The 16,451-nt window shown below is 52.6% G+C and overlaps 1 protein-coding gene across 1 annotated transcript in view; it reads right to left on the bottom strand.

The window, feature by feature from the left end:
* Nucleotides 1-8,192: 8,192 nt before the first annotated feature.
* The window catches only part of KCNK12 (potassium two pore domain channel subfamily K member 12), a 35,826-nt gene continuing 27,567 nt past the window's right edge, over nt 8,193-16,451 (bottom strand). The window contains exon 2 of the mRNA XM_080684021.1: nt 8,193-9,238. Within this exon, the coding sequence (XP_080540147.1) occupies nt 8,337-9,238 (902 nt within the window). The 3' untranslated portion in view covers nt 8,193-8,336. The remainder of the gene's footprint in view (nt 9,239-16,451) is intronic.

Below are 16,451 nucleotides of genomic sequence, written 5' to 3'. Positions count from 1 at the left end.
ATGCTTGGCTTGCTCCTCCTGTGGCCAGATGGCTTGGAGGGGGGAGGGGGTGGGGGGTGTTGTTTGCTCACATGAGGCTGCGGGGGCAGGGGGGGTTGATGCCTTCAGGGAAAGAGGTTGAGGGGGACTGCCACACCCAGACAAGGCTGCACCCTAAGATGTCTCTGGGCCCCAAGGCTTGATTCTGCCTCCAGTGCTTTTGCAACATTCTTGTTGACTTGTTTAGGATGAATAAAATTGCCAAAACAATAATTTCTCCCTTTTTATTATTTTGATTTTTAACCAATGGAAATGGAAACCTCTTAATAGGGAGGGGGGTGGGGTGAGGATAGGTGAGCTGAGAAGGGCAAACGCTCCAAGGTTCTAAAATAGAGATGCTCTCTCTCAGGCTCTCGGCCAGTAGAAATCTCCCTCCCGCCCTCTTGCTCTGGATGCTCCAAAGAGAAGCAAGGAAGTTGGAACATGAAAGAGGCAGACAGACTGAGAGACTCATGCGAATGTTGGGTATTTGGTTAATATTAGAAGCTGGGGGTGGGGGGGGGCAGAGACCTTGTCACATAAATATTAAGTCAACAAATATTAAGCATTTGTTAGAAATGTATCAGGGGATGACTAGAAATTTGTTTTTTAAGGGAAGAGCTTACATTCAGCTTCAGTTCCCTGAAGCCAGAAGTCAGCAAGATGGATCCACGATGCCCTCAAATGGCCTTTTCTGTGGCCTTTATCTGAGTAGTATGATCCCCTTCTCCCTTTGCCAGGAGCCAAGGCTCTTCCCTCCTGCTCCATCAGAAACTGGTCTCAGGAGAGGCTCCATGGTCAGTCATTCACACTTTAGTGTGAATATGTCACTGTACTCTCTCCCAGGGATGTCTACCTTCCACGACTGAACTTGCCCATGGACAAGCTTATTGCTGTAAAAGGCATTTCAGACCTCAAGGAGCAAGGAAGGAGTTTTTTGGGGGTGGGGGTGTGGGTGTGGGTGTGGGGGTGGGTGTGGGGGTGGGGTAAAGAAACAGTGTTGGCCCAAATTTTTTCAGTTTCAAGGTAACCTAATTCACCCCTTAGGCAAAGGTGGAAATTACTGGCTCACACTGGTAGGAAGAAAGCTGAGGAGGCTCCCAGATGTGGAGGAAGAACTGCAGGTGCCAAGCCTCAGTGGCCACAGCTGGGCTCAGGCTGGCAGCTAGGCCTGCCTCTGCTTCCCTTTGCACAGTGGCCTCCCCTGTCTTCCTGCAGGCAGACGCCCCACATGGCAGATGAGTACTGTGACCTGGGTATGGAAAGATGGACTTTACGAACCTGATCCAGAGCAATTTTAGGTGGAGGAGCAGAGAGGATGGGATGTGGGTTAAAGAGGTCTATAAACTCTGGTGTTAATTGTCTGAGCACTTGAAATGTGGTTAGTGCAATTGAAGAGCTAAATTTTACATTTAATTTAAATTCACTTAAAATGAAATAGCACTGTGTGTGGTCAGTGGCTGCTGCATTGAATAGCATAGCTGTAGAGACTGGACTTTATTTGCTTTAGAGGAAGCGGAGACCAAGGACACTAGAGACCTGCAGCTCACAAGGCCTTGCACAGGGTTGGGTATGTGTGTTGAAGCCGCAGCTTTCCGCAGGAAGCTGGCCAGTCCTCAGCGGGACACGTGTCCTTCCATCCTGCATCCAGATGGCGGTCCTGCTCAGCTCAGTGTATGGAGAAAGAACTGGCACAGATTGTGCACGTTGGGTCAGGCACTTGGCAGATATTTGCTAAAGGTGGTTCTTCATAGGAACCCCGTGGAACACTATTATTTCTCTTCCCCCCCCTCCTGAGCCTCAGAGTGAGAGTCAAAAGGCCAGCTCGTCCCCCCTGTCCCCCTGTTTTGCTGACATGGGGGAGGAGCCTCGGTGAGGGGAAGAGATCTGCTCAAAGTCCCAGAAGTGAGCAGAAGCGACCTCTCATTGCGGAGCACTGGTTGCCTATGGTTAAGCCTTTAGAGAGTCCACCAACCCCTCCTGTGGGCATTTCCCTCAGAATGGAGTAGGAAGGGCCAGGAGTGTAATTTCTTTGCCCAGATGCCAATTCTTATAGTCAAGGGAGCACTGTGCGGACTCCAGGCCTGTGGTTCTGCACACGGTTCCCGTCTCTGTCTCACATCCACTCCTTCTGCCTGACACTTCCTGCCCCACCAGCAGGCTCACTGGGGCTCGCTCTCGGGCTCAGCTTGGACAGCCTACCTCTGAGAGCCTTCCCTGACCACCCTGACCGGCCTGCCCGTCCCTGGGTGCGCCGGCAGCCCAGACGGCCCTGTGACCTCCTGCCATACTCCGTGCCCTGTCGGCCTCTCATGAGTCTGCAGTTCAGGGACAGTGAGGACTGTGCTGTCTTTCTCACCCTGTCTCTCCAGCCTCCAGCACTGGGTGCCTGGCCCCCAATTAGACAAATACTTAATCTCTCTGACCGAGGACAAAATGGGAGAAAAGTACCAAATTCCTAGGATTGATAAGGGATAGTGAGATGAATATGCAAATCTCTTGTCCAAGGGCCTGACTGGGAAAATGGAAGTTCTTTTTTCTTATCTTCTCATTAGGAAAAGATATTTTCACAGAAAGCTAACTGACCGTGGAAGGGAGTGGGTTGGTGGTCCATCCAGGGATGCTGGCTGGGGGTCTAAACTGCCATAGGTATCACAAATCACAGGCCTTAGGACTTGCAAGGCAAGTAAGCACCACTTCCTGCAGCCGAAACACCTGCCTGAGCTGATTCCCAAAGGGAGAGGAGGGCTGATGGGTGACCTGAGCCCAGACCCCTCTGCTGCCTGCCGCAGCTGGCTGGAAGCAGGATCTTAGCTGGAAGCAGGGAAACGGGAAGGTTTCTTTCCAGAAGGACTGGAGGCCCATGTTTTACAAACTGCTGGGGGTGATTCATAGGAAGGTCATGAAATTAATTAAGTACCTTTGACCAGCATTAAAAAGACCAAAAGACCAGCGTGGATGTTACTGCAGTTGAATGAAACGTTTTGGGTTGCAGGAGGCTAGAGAGTGACTTTGCAGATCGAGGTGGGTAGGGTCAGGATCTGCGTGACCTGCCAATTATTTCTCAGCTCTAAGGCAACCTGAAGGAAAAGGATGATGGTCTGGGAGGGGGCTGTGGAGGGGAGAGAGAGCCTCGGAGGAGTGTGCACTATTTGGCACTACTCTGATGGTATTAAGGTGGTGCCAATAAAGACAGGTTTGCAAAGGCATTGTGTGCAGCCTTCTTCCCAGCTGGCCCTGCAGAAAGGCTCCTCTGCAGAGGTGACAGGAGCTGCCTGGTCCCTTATTGTTATGAAATTCCTCTAACCATGGTGACACTGCATTTATGGAGCAGTTTATAGTTTTCAGACTTCCCAGCCTCTCATTTACTTTTCATAAAACTCCTGGGAGGTGAGGGACACTGTGGATCTGAGCAAGCACAGTGACTGCCAGGCACAGGACTAGAAATCAGACCTCCGAACTTCTACAGGAGAGCTCTTTCCACACCACAGGGTGAGTGCTCTGTGTTCAAGTGTAGGTTCAAGACCTTGGCTGACCATTAGAATCACCTTAGCAGCTTCCCCCAAATTCCAGTGCCTGCCTGTGCTCCTCCTCATGCCATTGAAATCGGAATCTCGGGGGTGGGGGTGGCGGGGGCGGGGAGAAGCCTGGGCATCAGTATCTTTAAAGCTGCCTTTGGAAAGACCAGTGCACAGCCAGAGCTGGAAACCAGGGCCACATCCTCCAACTCCCCCAGCTCGTTTCCTGGGCAGCCCTGCCTTCTTTCTGGCTCTGGCTATTCGATACTGGCCTTGGCCCATCGGCCCCAGCTGCCTGCAAGGTTCATTGTTGCCCCCACCAACTCCTCTGGGAGCTGCCACCCAAGCCCAATCCTCCAAACAGAAGTCCCCTGGGGCCCCAGAGAGGAGGTGTGAGCAGGGAGATGGGAGGCAGGTGGCTCTGACAGACAGAAAGCAAACAGCTCAAGGGGTGGCAGGCTACATTTTATTCATCGTTAATTCAGACACCCTTCAAGCCCTCTCTTGGAGTGCTGCTCAGAAAAATAAATGTATTGTTTAAGAAACCCTGCAGGCCTGCCCCGCATGCTCTACCCACCCCTCCTGAGAGAACATGAAGCATAGAAAATAATTTGTAAAGCCAGGGGGAGCTTCCCTAAGGAGGAGGGGGCGGGGAAGAGGCTAGAAGAAAGGGGAAGAGGGCTTGGGTCAGGTTAGTGCAGAAATCTCACAGCTTCTCAATGCAAAATGAGACCGGCTGGGCTGGCCGAGATGCTGCGCGAGCCTGAAGGTGCGTGCCAAGCTGCTCCAGGGGAAGAGTCCAGGCCCGAGTCCACGAGTCCACGCTGGGTTCAGCAGCTCTCCAGCCCTCCCCACCCCAGGGAATGGAGCGAGCATGTTATATAACTACTGCAACAGAGGCCCCAGCAGCCTCTTCTGGACTCAGCAGTGCCCTCAGCAATCTGTGCGGAGGTACTTCCCAGACAGTGTGCATGTGGAATTGTGCTTTTTGTTGGTTAAGAAGGTAAGAAGTTACAGTAAGATGAAACCATCGGGCCCACAGCTCTCTGTGGGCTGCCCTCAGCCTCAGTTCCCCAGAATCTCGGGGTGCCTTTGGCCATGAGATTTCAGCCACCCCTTACCCCAAAGCACACAGGAAGAGGGCCCCTGCCAGGAGGCCTGACCGAGGGATGCAGGAGCCGGGGTAAATTCAGCAGCTATTTGCCAGGGCTTGACTTGGGTTTGGTCGCTGGCTTCTGTCTAAAATAAAATTCATGCAACGTGTGCGTGGAACTCCCCCAGGCAGAAAAGAATTTTCCAGGCTCTAGTAGATCTCTGGGGAGTTAAAAATGGGAAATCTTTCTTCTTAAAGTGACACAGACTAGGATTTTTCCTTGGGGGAATGGAGCTAGTCGCTCTTTGTAAGGCTGGTTGTGTGTGTGTGTGTGTGTGTGTGTTACTGTGATGTGTGAGGCTCCTGGCAAATGCTCAGGACTGTCAGGCATTGTCCACTGCCCAAGACTTGTGCCTCCTTTACCAGGCCAGGAGGCTCTGGCTTCAGTCAGAGGACATAGGGGTCTAACCTTCTGGCCTTATTAGCAAGCAAGGGCCCCATGGGTGAGCCGTCTGGGGTCAGAAGACCCTGCTATTCGCCAAGACCCTCTGAGTGGCCACAGAGGGTGGCAAGGGCTCCTTAAGAGCTCATGCCATCTTTGCCCCTCAGCCCCAGCATCCCAGCATTAGAGGGGGTGAGTGTGGGCCTAAGGTTAGGAAGTGACTCCTGGTGCCTGGGGGAGTTGTAGACTGCAGTGAGCAGACAGCTGTGGGTCAAACTGGAGACCCCACATGGTGGGAGAGGCCACAGCATCTAAGAAAATGGAATGCTCTCTTAACCTGAGGTTCTGAAGAACCTGCACCAAAGAAGGGGGTCCCTGTCAATGTCACTGTTCCTGGAATGATGGGGAGGCCCCACTCCTGCTTGTCAAGGACTCTGGTTCTCAGTGCCCACCCTTAAGCAGGGTGTCGAACGATCCCTTTAGGTGTGGTCTAGGCTCCATTAATCCCCCTGAATTTGGGGGCCCGGCTTTTCCCAGGAAGCATTTCCTAGCATCTGGGGAGCCTTTTGGCCTGAGGTGACTGACAATGATGTACTGAGATGGGGGAGGGACCAGAAGAACATGGGCAAAAAACACACGTGACACTGGGTCCTGAGCTGCCACTGTACGTTGGTGGACTGCTGTTCTTCTGGAGGTGGCTTAGAGGGAAGGTTATTCCCGGCCCCCTCACACCTACAGTTCCTTCAGAAGCTTGCCCAAGCTGCCCACAGTGGCCTCCTTTCAAAGGCAAAGTGTAGGAAAAGAAGTGAAAACAGCGAAGGCAGAGGCATGCGCACCATAGGGTAGACTTCGGGAAGCACGGCTGACAGAGAAGCCTGCCAAAGGGGCTTTCGAGTTGTTCTTTTCTGGGGGCAGGTCCTGTTCCCTTCTGTGGGGATGGGCTCCTGCACAGTCATGTGTGTGGTCACTGGGATCACCTGGACACCTCTTTGGCCTGTCTACCTCAAAGAGCCTTGCCAGCTGGGTCTTAGGCCTCCCGTGCTGTCTCTGGGGCTCACTCTCTCTAGGCTGGCTGCACAATCTAGATGCCTCTATCATGGGGATCTCTACTTCCCCCTCTGGATGGCTCAGATCCCCAAGTTATTTCTCGTTGCCTAGGTGACACGTCTAATTGGATGCTTTTTAATCTTTCCTTCTTTTAAGGGATGAATCTGACACTTTATTTCTAGGCCCTGTGAGAGGGCCCTGCCCTAGAGAACGTGTGCCTGAGTGTGCAGTCCCTTTAGTGTGACCACAACCGTCACTCAGACTCCGGGTGGGTGTGGGGTGGGGATGCTCAGGAGCTTGCCTGACCGTCACAGTGGCTCCTGGAAGCATGGCTTTCCGGAAGCCTACCCTTCAGGATTTAGCAACACTGACCTCTCTCCTGGACACTCTACCTCCCTGGCTTCGTCCCCAGTTTAGGGTTTGTGTTTAAAAAACTATTTCAGCCCAAATTAGAAATTACCCAAAGTAGCTGGAGAGTCATTTTTTTCCTTCTGCCATGAACTAGAAGGGAAAAGGGGAGGCTGACATTCAAGTGTGACTCTTAATAGTGTATGTGCATGCGTGTGTGTGTGTGTGTGTGCGCACGTGTGTGTATGTGTTCCAGACACATATGCTTTCCTCACTGCCAGGGAGGGAGGTTTCACAGCTTTCAATGCCTCTTGGGCAGACGGTGGTGTGAGGCATCTGGTGCTTTCTAAGACTTCCTGTCAGAAGCTGTATATGTATATTGCTGGGTCATACCATGTCTGACTAAACTCTGGCATTTGTCCTTGGGATCATCATCTTTCCAGATGAGAAAAATGAGCTGAAAGTTTTGTTCCTTCATAGTCCAAGACCCCCCTTCCTTTCAATAAAGGAGTGGAATCTGGCCCTCCTCCAGGTCAGTGACCCCCGTGTGGCAGAGGGAGCGTCTTGGAGAGCCTGTCCCTCAGCTTGAGGATCATCCAGAGCAAAACTGGAATCCTAAAATTGTTTCTATCTACCTGTTCCCTAGCTCCCTCCCTCCCGGCTTCCTCCACCTCCAGTATGTACTCTGTGGAGGAAACACATTCACTTGATTATCTGTGGGGGCCACATAGGGTTTAGAATGGGATGTGCCCCCAAAACATTATGGGCTCTGAAGCCCAATTCTCTGACATGTGTAAAATGGCTGCTCTGGGTTCCTGGTGCCCCCAGGGTGTGGCTGGCAGAGCCCTATTCATCAGAGAAGGAGGGTGGGCTGGGGCTGTGCTCTGCACCCTCAGGCTCTCTCTAAAGGGAAAAATGTTGAACTGATCAAGAGTTAAGGAGGAAAAAGAACCCATACTAACAAAGCAGAACCTTGTCTGAGAAGACGCACATTCCTGGTTAATGATGAGAAGCGATCTGGTGGGTGGTGCTGGTGAGAGAAAGGAGGGTTGGGGGGTTCAGAGATATGCCTGGAGCCTCTGAGATCTGGCAGGTGACGCAGAGCGGGGCTCCTGCAGCCCAGTGCTCCCCTCCAGCAGGCCACCCTGGTTTCCCTCATTACAGGTAGCTGCCCTGGGTACTGTGCTAAGTGAAATACAGGCTGAGAAAGGCCAGCTAAGCCCCTTACCATTGCCATTTCCAAATCTCAGAAACGCCACAGTCTCCAAGTTGGTGCTTGTTTCATCTCATTGCGTAATACTACACCACTTGTGTGTAGCGGCTGTGCTATATATATACATCAGGAGGTAACAGATGGCTCTCCCCATCCCCATCTATCACAACTGTGACTATATCACTTCTGACGACCAGAAGGAAGCTGCTAGGCTGGGCCAGGATTCTAAATGCTGCGGAGGTAACTCAGAGCCATGTAAAGTTGCACCATATGTTTTTGGGTTGCCGGCTGCTTATGCCCATGGGGACCGGGTTTAATGCCAGTCTGCACAACCCAGGACTGGCTGCAGTATGCATCGCGTGAGGGTCTGGGTGCCACTTTTTCTCTCCCTGGAGGAGAATCTGCTGGGGGCCACGGTTCTCCAAGAGGGGACCCACAAAGAAAACAGGTTCCCCCAAAACCTGCCCCTGATAACATCAGGCCTGTCCAAAGAGTATTTCTTTTTTTTTTTTTAAAAAAATTTTTTTTGGTTTCATTTTATTGGATAAAGATTAAGAAAGCGCCAGCGTCTGAGAGAAGGGAAGCAAGCCACGCCTGGTGGTACGCCAGCCTGGGGGTCCCTGGCGCACGGGGCAAGGCGGCAGGCAGGTGGGCGGTCTACCTGGAGGCACTGGTCTCGGCCAGGCGGTTGTTCATGATGCCCAGCGCGCCCACGCCGCCCGAGAAGCCGTTCTGGCGCGTGTTGACGCACACGCTGCGCGGGTAGCCGTTGGCCGTCTCGGACAGCTGCTTCTGCAGCAGCGCCAGCGATACCTTGTTGGAGGCGGTGAGGTCGCGCATGGAGATGAGCTCGCCCGACAGGCGGCGGCCCTCGGCGTCGCTGTCGCAGGTCGCGGTGTCGACGCCGAGCGCAGTCAGGCGGCGGCGAAGCCTGGAGCCAGGGGTGATGGCGTTGCGCCGGGCCAGGGGCGCGCCTGGAGCCGGGCAGCAGCGCGCGCAGCAGCGGCAGCTCAGCTTGCGCAGCATCCAGTTGAGCACCTGCTTGATGAGGATGGAGATGACATTGAAGAGCGAGTAGATGCAGCACACGCCGAGCAGGATGAAGAGGAAGTTCCCGAGGCGGTACAGCCCCTGGTTCCGGTAGGCGGCGTGCTGGCTGCTCACCAGGTCCCCGAAGCCGATGGTGCTGAAGGTGACGAAGCAGAAGTAGAGCGAGTCCACGTAGTCCCAGCCTTCCACGCTGGTGTACATGGCCGAGGCGCAGCACGACAGCAGCACGGCGAACAGGCCCAGAATCAGCAGCACGTGGTACACCGAGGGCTTCCAGCCCGCCAGGCAGTCGGCCTCCGAGAGTGCAGAGCCTCGGCCGAAGGTGGCGGGCAGCAAGCCGCTGCGGCGCAGCTGGTGCTCCCGGCAGGCGCGCATGATGAAGGCCAGCAGCGAGATGATGCGCTCCAGGAAGAGGTTGAAGAACAGGATGGTCCCAGCGCAGCCGAACAGCCCGTAGGCGATGAGGAAGGCCTTCCCACCCACAGTGGCTGGGGTGGTCATGCCGAAACCTGTGGAGACAGGGCAAGGGTCAGGGAGGTCCTGGCTGGGCAGGAGGCCCCTGTGGGGTGGGCGCTATGTGTATGCAGGTGATGACATGGCTCCTGCCTGGAGTGGTATCATCACTCAAGTGGAGGGGAATCAGTATTTAGACATTTCTCTCCCTTAGTGGCACTAGACATTGTTTCTGATCTTGGCAGCCCATAAACTGTTGGAGGAGACAGGGCCCCTCCTGTTGGGGATCTATAAACCAAAATGGGCGAGGCAAGATGGTCACTAGAAGGATCCATCAGGACACAACAGAAACCACTGCACAGGGGTGCAAACCACTGAGATGCCGCAAAGCAAGTGTCACCTGCTCTTCCACCCCTCCAATCGGTTTTTTTAATGTAACAGTGGCACACCTGGGCCTTGTTAGGATAGAATTCCATAAAGGCTTCATTTTTTATGGGATTTCTGGGGACCAGGTAGAGTGTGTTCAGTCCAGGTAGCTATATTTGATGGTCTCTGAAAAGGGGTTTATGAAACTGACAAAAGGATTGTTTCAGAAGGAGGCCACAATCCTCAGAGAGTAAACATGGCTGCCATGTCAGCTTCTTCTCACCCAAGGACCACGTCATCCTTGCTCACACTTGCCAAGGGAAAGGATTTGGTCCAATGCAGGCCTGTGCTGTGTGTGTCTGGGGTCGCTTTTGTCTTGGCAGGTCTGTTCTGTGCCTGGGTAGCTGCTTATTTGCTTTGAACTCTTATAATTAAGTCTTAACTTACCCACTTATTCAAAGCACAGTCTTGAAAGGAGATTCTTTATCAATTGATTTCTGCAGAAGGCTCTGCCCATGCCATGCAGGGCAGCACAGAGTGGCAGCTCTGCCCCCCAACCTGAGCTCTCAGCCTGCTGCTGGCTGTAGTCTCTTTGTGGGACTCAAGGTTGCCTGACTCTGGTTACAGGAGGGCGTTTAGTCTCTTTGTAGGAAGAGTTGCTGCTGCTTGGAGTCTGAGCTGAAAATGAATCATCTGTCTAAATAGCACTGTAGCACCTTTCAACACCTCTACAGCAAAGGTCAGGGGTTAATTCATACCCAATGTCAGGAGGGCTACCTGTGCTGCTAGTAGGGTGGGGCCAGCCCCAGGAAGTGTGTGTGGGGGGTGTGTGTGTGTAGAGTTTTGTCTCCCTGGGCTTACTATTTCCTTAAAAGGATCTGAGAAAATATTTTTTTCAGAGTAATTCCTTAAACCTGTGTGTTAATCGTCCTCTAGATTCCCTGGAGGAAATACCCACTTGCCTGACCATGGTCTTGATCTTATGCCTAATGACTCAAGTTACGAGAAAATCTTATGATCACAACCCTCACGTCGAGGAAGATGGATTATATCCCTAGATTTAGAATTTGGCCACAAGAGAATGAAAAACCAAATTAGCAATGTAACCAGGAATTTGATAGAGGAATTTTGCTCCTCTTTAAAGCCAAATTCAAGTTCTTAAGTTCATTTAAAAAAATCACCTCTGATTTACTTCTTATCTGCAGGTTTGCTTTCCATGGTTTTAGTTACCCATGGTCAACCATGGTCTGAAAATATTAAATGGAAAATTCCACAAATAAAAAAATTCATACGTTTTAAATTATCCACCATTCTGAGTAATGTGATGCAATTTCATGCTATCCTGCCTAAGACATGAATCCTCCCTTTTTCCAGCATATCCACTCTGTATACGCTTCCCGCCCATTAGTCACTTAAGTAGCCAGCGTGGTTATCACATCAACCAGTATTGCATGAGCAACTGTCCTCCTGGATGTTCCTGAATGATGGAACCAGAACGCAACCTATTTCTCCACCCCCTGTTCTCCTCTACCGAGGGAGGGCCTCTACAAGGCAGCACCACCAGATATGCAGCTGGAAGATCAACCACCACCCATTCACTCATTCCTCAGCAGACATGTACTGGTGACATAGTTTGGCAGGCCTCATACTAGGCTCAGGGATATGGTGGAAAACCAGACAGATGCAGTCCCTACCCTCACAGAGTCTCTGGGTTGCCTTCTTAGAGGTTTTGTACAGAGCTCACCCTTCTGCTGCTAGCAGCTCATCCCTGAGCCAGGACACAGCTTTTCCCTGCTGTCCCCACAGAGAGGCTGGGCCAGAACTTGTCCTGGGGTCTCTTCATGGTTGTGACTGCAGGCCTAAAATGATGTCAAGTGCTTGATTGGCTGTGAGTGTGGCACTGTCTGCCCAGAAGTGGACAGGCAGGTCACAAGGTTCTCTGACAACACAGAGGGCACCCAATGCAAATGTCCCTCTCACTGGCCCAATTCCTGAGGTCTGAGCTCTGGGGAAGCTGAGTCCCTGAGGTCAGGCTTCCTGCTGAGGGCAGCGGGGGGGCGGGGGGGGGGGTTTCCTGCCTGGGCTGCTGCTTCCCAGAGTGGAGGAGTGGTCCCCGGAGCTCTGACAATCTGTGGGAGCTAGGCTGGCTCTGGAGAGGGGCCTTGAAGCTTTAAGCAGAGAAAAGACAAACCCAGCCATACCAAGAACCCCTCCTTCCCCAATCACACCCTGCAGAGGCGTAATCTGTCCCCGGGTTTGCTCCAAGCCTGCTATTTTGTTTATGCCATAATTGATCTGCCATCCCAGTTTGCAAAGAGCAGACACTTGGGGGCTTTATTGTGCTACTTTGACAAAAGCTGTGAAGCTCATTCCCACAGCCTGTCTGGTGCCGCCTTCGCAAATGGGGCCCTAGTGACAGGGCCTCCAGAGTTCAGCTTAAGGAATCTGGAATCAAGATGGGGAGGCCAGCTCTGATCTGTTTCGGTGGCTCTAGGTGGAGCCTCTTTGCCAGATGCTGGACATGTCAAATCCCTCCAGCCACTCTGTGAGGGAAGCATCATCAACGCAACAATGTAGGCCAGGACATGGGCCATGGGAGTTGAGGATACTCGCCCACATTATAGCTTGTAAGTGGCTGAGCTGACCCTGGAGTCCTTTCCACTGTTCCAGAAGACGGCAAGTCTTGGCTCACCACCTCAGGCACCTTGTCCTGTTGGTTCTGTAGTATCAACTCCAAGGAGAAGAAATATAATTGACAGTCCAGTTCAGGGTACTTCATGTATATCAATGCATTTCATCCTTTGAGAGTAAAAAGACCCTACTAATAATTACCCCCAGAATAGCATGTATAAACCAGGGCTGTTCCAAGCAACTGACATGCATGATTAAAATGCAGATTCTGCCCTAGCCAGTTTGGATAGAGAGTCAGCCTGTGGACCAAAGGGTCCCGGGTTCAATTCCAGTCAAGGACAGGAACCTTGGTTATCCTGCCAAGGCCCTGGTGGGGGCTTGTGCAGAAGGCAACCAATCAATGTGTTTTTCTCACATCCATGTTTTTCTGTCTTTCCCTTTCTCTTCCACTCTCCCTAAAAACCAATGGGAAAATATCCTTAGGTAAGGATTAACCCCTCCTCCCCCGGGCCATGCAGATTTAAAGGCAGGTCCCACTCCAGAGGTTTATTTAGGAGGTCAGGAGAGGGGCCCAGGAATCTGCATCTAGCAAATGTCCCCTGATGATTCTGATGCAAATGGGCTAAAGCAATTCCTTTAAAAAACAATGTTATAAGGTATCCCCAGTGCCCCTTCTGATTGGAATCTGCCCAATTTCAAATACTTTGATTGAAATTTCTGTTCTTAATTTCAGATTTATTGAGATACTAGAGGCCCTATGCACAACATTCCTGCAAGAGTAGGCTTTCGCAGCCCCGACTGCCTCTGCCCTCGCAGCCCTGGCTTCATCTGGAAGGTCGTCCGGAAGGACGTCCGGACGGTTGTTCCACTGTTTGGCCGTTCGGTCAATTTGCATATTACGCTTTCATTAATTATCGATAGTTGACATAAAATGGTAAGCTATTTAAAGTGTACATCATGATGCTTTGTCGATCTTTCCTGAATGGCTAGAGGAGGGATTAACAGCCTCACTTTAATAATCAAGCAGCCTGAAGCTCGCACCCAAGGCCAGGTCAGCAGCCAGGCCTTCCAGTGCCCCTCCCTCTCCAAACAGGGAACAGAGGGAGCTGTGGGTGGGCTGTGGGGTGGAGGGTGGAGGGTGGAGGGTGGGGCTGCTGTCAGGCTGCTCTGTGGCTGGAGCTCAGACACTGATTCTCGAGGAGAAAAAGGGAAGCTTCTGGCCATGCTCCATGGAGGAGGGCTGGACCTGAGAGGACACTGGGCCAGAGAGGCTTCCCTAGGACCCTCAGGGCTGTCCAGGTCACCCTTATCCAAGTCACTTTCCTGGGGAGGACAACCAGCTTGGATAAATCCAGAACCTTTGGGGAGAAGAGGGGCTGGAAGAATGACTGGGAAAAGTCATTAAAGCATTCAGTGAGGAGTGAAAATGTGGAGGGGGATAATAGTAGCTGATAGTGTTGAGCCCTCACTATCTCCAGGCACTTTGCCAAGACTTCATGTATATCAATGCATTTCATCCTCACAACAACTCTGAGGCACTCACTCATTCTAAGTCACAGCTTTTCCCCTTGAATTTTAACATCCCTGAAATCGGGATGGATCTTGCAATTGATGACCTGACAGTTTATTTGATAGCATTTTAAATTCTTAATGGTATGTAGTAGTGGTACATTTGTAATCGATAGTGTCTTAGATTTGACGAATGACACTGAGAATGATTATCATCCCCAATTGTGAGATTAATAAACAAAGTCATTTAATAGGTAAAGATACTGAGGTTAAATAACTTGCCCAGATCATAGAACAAGCAAGTGGCAGAGCCCAGATTTGAAAGTAGAGGAAGGAGCTTGCAATGTGATAAGGGAGAAGTCAAACGTACAAGAGTTCGGGAGAAAAAGAAGCAGGTTGCTTCTGGCTGGTGCAGCAGTTTTCACTCTGGCTGCACAACAGAATCACCTGGGAAACAATACGATCCCCAAGGCCCAGGTGCACCGGACCAGCCTCTTCATACAGTGACTGGGAAAGACCGAGAGGAGAAGGTACTTGTATTCAGGTCTGAAGGTTGGGTGGTGGTTTGAGAAAGGCGCACCCCACTGGGAGAGTGCACAGGGCCACTGTGCGGGGGGTTCAGCATGGCTGGTCCCCACGGGCAGCTCGGTGCCTGCCCCACAGACAATGTGCAGTAACTCTTGCCGATGCAGTGGATGAGCCTGTGCAAGAAGGAAAAGGACAAGGCTGAGGGACTTCCCTCCACCTTGTACTGGGGCTGAACTTGAGCTTCGTGGGAGTGAAAGCTTCACCTCTAGGAGAGTCTCCAGCTCCTGAGCCTGGCATCTGGCAACATGCTCTGCCCTCTAGAAACTGACAAGCACTGAAACCTCCAGCTGCAGAAACCAAGCTCAGTAAGTCTCCATTCCTGCCGCTTGGGAAGGGCAACGTCACCTCCTTTCTTGGAGAGGTGAGAGCAGAGGAGGCTGGGAGCAGGGGCTGTGGCCTCACCCTCTGGCGCCTCCATGTGAACATGCTACTTCTCCCTTTAAAAGGGGCCTTCGTCCACCTCGGAAGGTTGTTGTGAGGAGTAAATGAGGAGTTGGTTTCCCCATGCTTCCCACAGTGCCTGGGCCATGATAAGTGCTTAAAACACAGCACGCTCAACCAGGAAGCTCCACGTGCGAGGCGTGGCCTTTGTATCACAGCTGACATGCATCACGATTTTACCTGATGCGAGATACAGACAGGCCTTGACTAGGAATTTTGGACGACAAGAAAAAGCTCCCCCAAGACAGACTCTATCATTGACTTGCTGTCCTTTCACCTCCGTGGGCCTCCGTTTCCTCAGTGGTTCCAGGTGAGTGGCAACATTCCCTCTGGGTTTGCCCTGAGCGGGGGGGAGAGGCCCCGCTAGAGGGAGGCACCGTCCCCAAACTGAGTGTGGCAGCAGGCGGGGTGCTGGCAAATGGCACTCTGGTGGGAAAGTTGAGGCCGGGCTGCTCTGTTTGTTGGCGCGTGTGGGTTGGTCTAAGTTGCACACTAGATGGACAGACAGCTCCCCGAGGGCCGCGGGCGTGGTTTCCTTTGCTCCGGAGCCGGTGTGGGGCTGGGCTCGTGCTGGATGCTCCATGACTCAGGCCGAAGAGGCAGTAGCCAGCAAGGTCATGGAGGAAGCGGGCCCTCCCCATTTTCCTCTTTGATGCTGGCTTGTTCGGTGGGGCCTTTGGAAGGATGTTCTCTGTTTGAGGAGGGCAGGAGGGCAGGTGGGGGCGGCTGAGCCGGCAGGGAACCAGAAGACTGAAGCCCACAGGCTGCAGGTGGGTGAGTTTTTACATCAGAAAAGTTTGGGTAAACTGTGAGCAATGGGCAAGCGATCCTGAGAACTGCCTTTGGGCCTTGGCACTGCTTTCCTCGCCAGAGGGCTGACTTGATCCGACCCCAAGACTCTGTGCTTCATCTGTGTGATTAAGGCTTTCTCTCCTCCCCACAAATCATTCAGCAAAATGAGTTATTAAAAGCTGGGTAACCACTCCTGCCTCCGGGGCGGCTCCTCCTGAGCGACCCCCCGGGAGCAGCTGTCAAGCCCTGGAGCTGGAGCTGGCAGGAAGGTGACTCACTTACAGAGCCCAGCCTTGCCCTGTCCCCTCCTCCCTCAGATCTGTCCCTGTCTCTCTGTGACTAATTCAGAAGTGAGATCACCGCCCCCTCTCCCCCCCCCCCCCCGCCCCCCGCCGCCCCTCACAAAAAGAGCAGAGCCCTAGCCTCAGCCCAGAACTGTGGTAGGAGACTAAATCCAAGGCCAGGAAAGCCTGCTCTGTGTCAGGCCCTGTGGGCGATGAGGGGAGCAGGACAGGCAGAGCCCCAGCCTGCACAGCCCAGTGTCCAGCAGACGTGTACCACGCACGGTCTCTCCTCCACGCCTGTGCACCTACCATCCCCACCTTTCAAGGTCTGCGACAGCTTTACATCCTTCCCCTTCTCCTCTCTGCATCGACTCATCCCCCAGCAGCACGTTCATTTAGTCACGTGCTGCTTGCGGTGGCCCGGCACCCGTGATGACTGTCCCAGAGCACCGTTTAAGCCTTTGTGTTTTTCTGTGTTGTCGATAAGGACACAGCCCGGTCTCAGATGTCCTCTCAGCCTCTGTAATGCAGGCGTCCAGGGGACAACTGCTAAGTTCCTGACAGAACTGGCAGTTTGTCTGGTGGTCACCAGCAGGCACTGCACCAGAAACTTGGTTCCATCGTAGTTTTAATGAATTCACCTCACATATTCTTGAGG

This window comes from Plecotus auritus (assembly GCF_963455305.1).
Source record: "Plecotus auritus genome assembly, chromosome: 8".
Lineage (NCBI taxonomy): Eukaryota > Metazoa > Chordata > Mammalia > Chiroptera > Vespertilionidae > Plecotus > Plecotus auritus.
The sequence above is the reverse complement of the archived record's forward strand: the minus strand, read 5'-3'. Positions and strand labels throughout refer to the sequence as shown.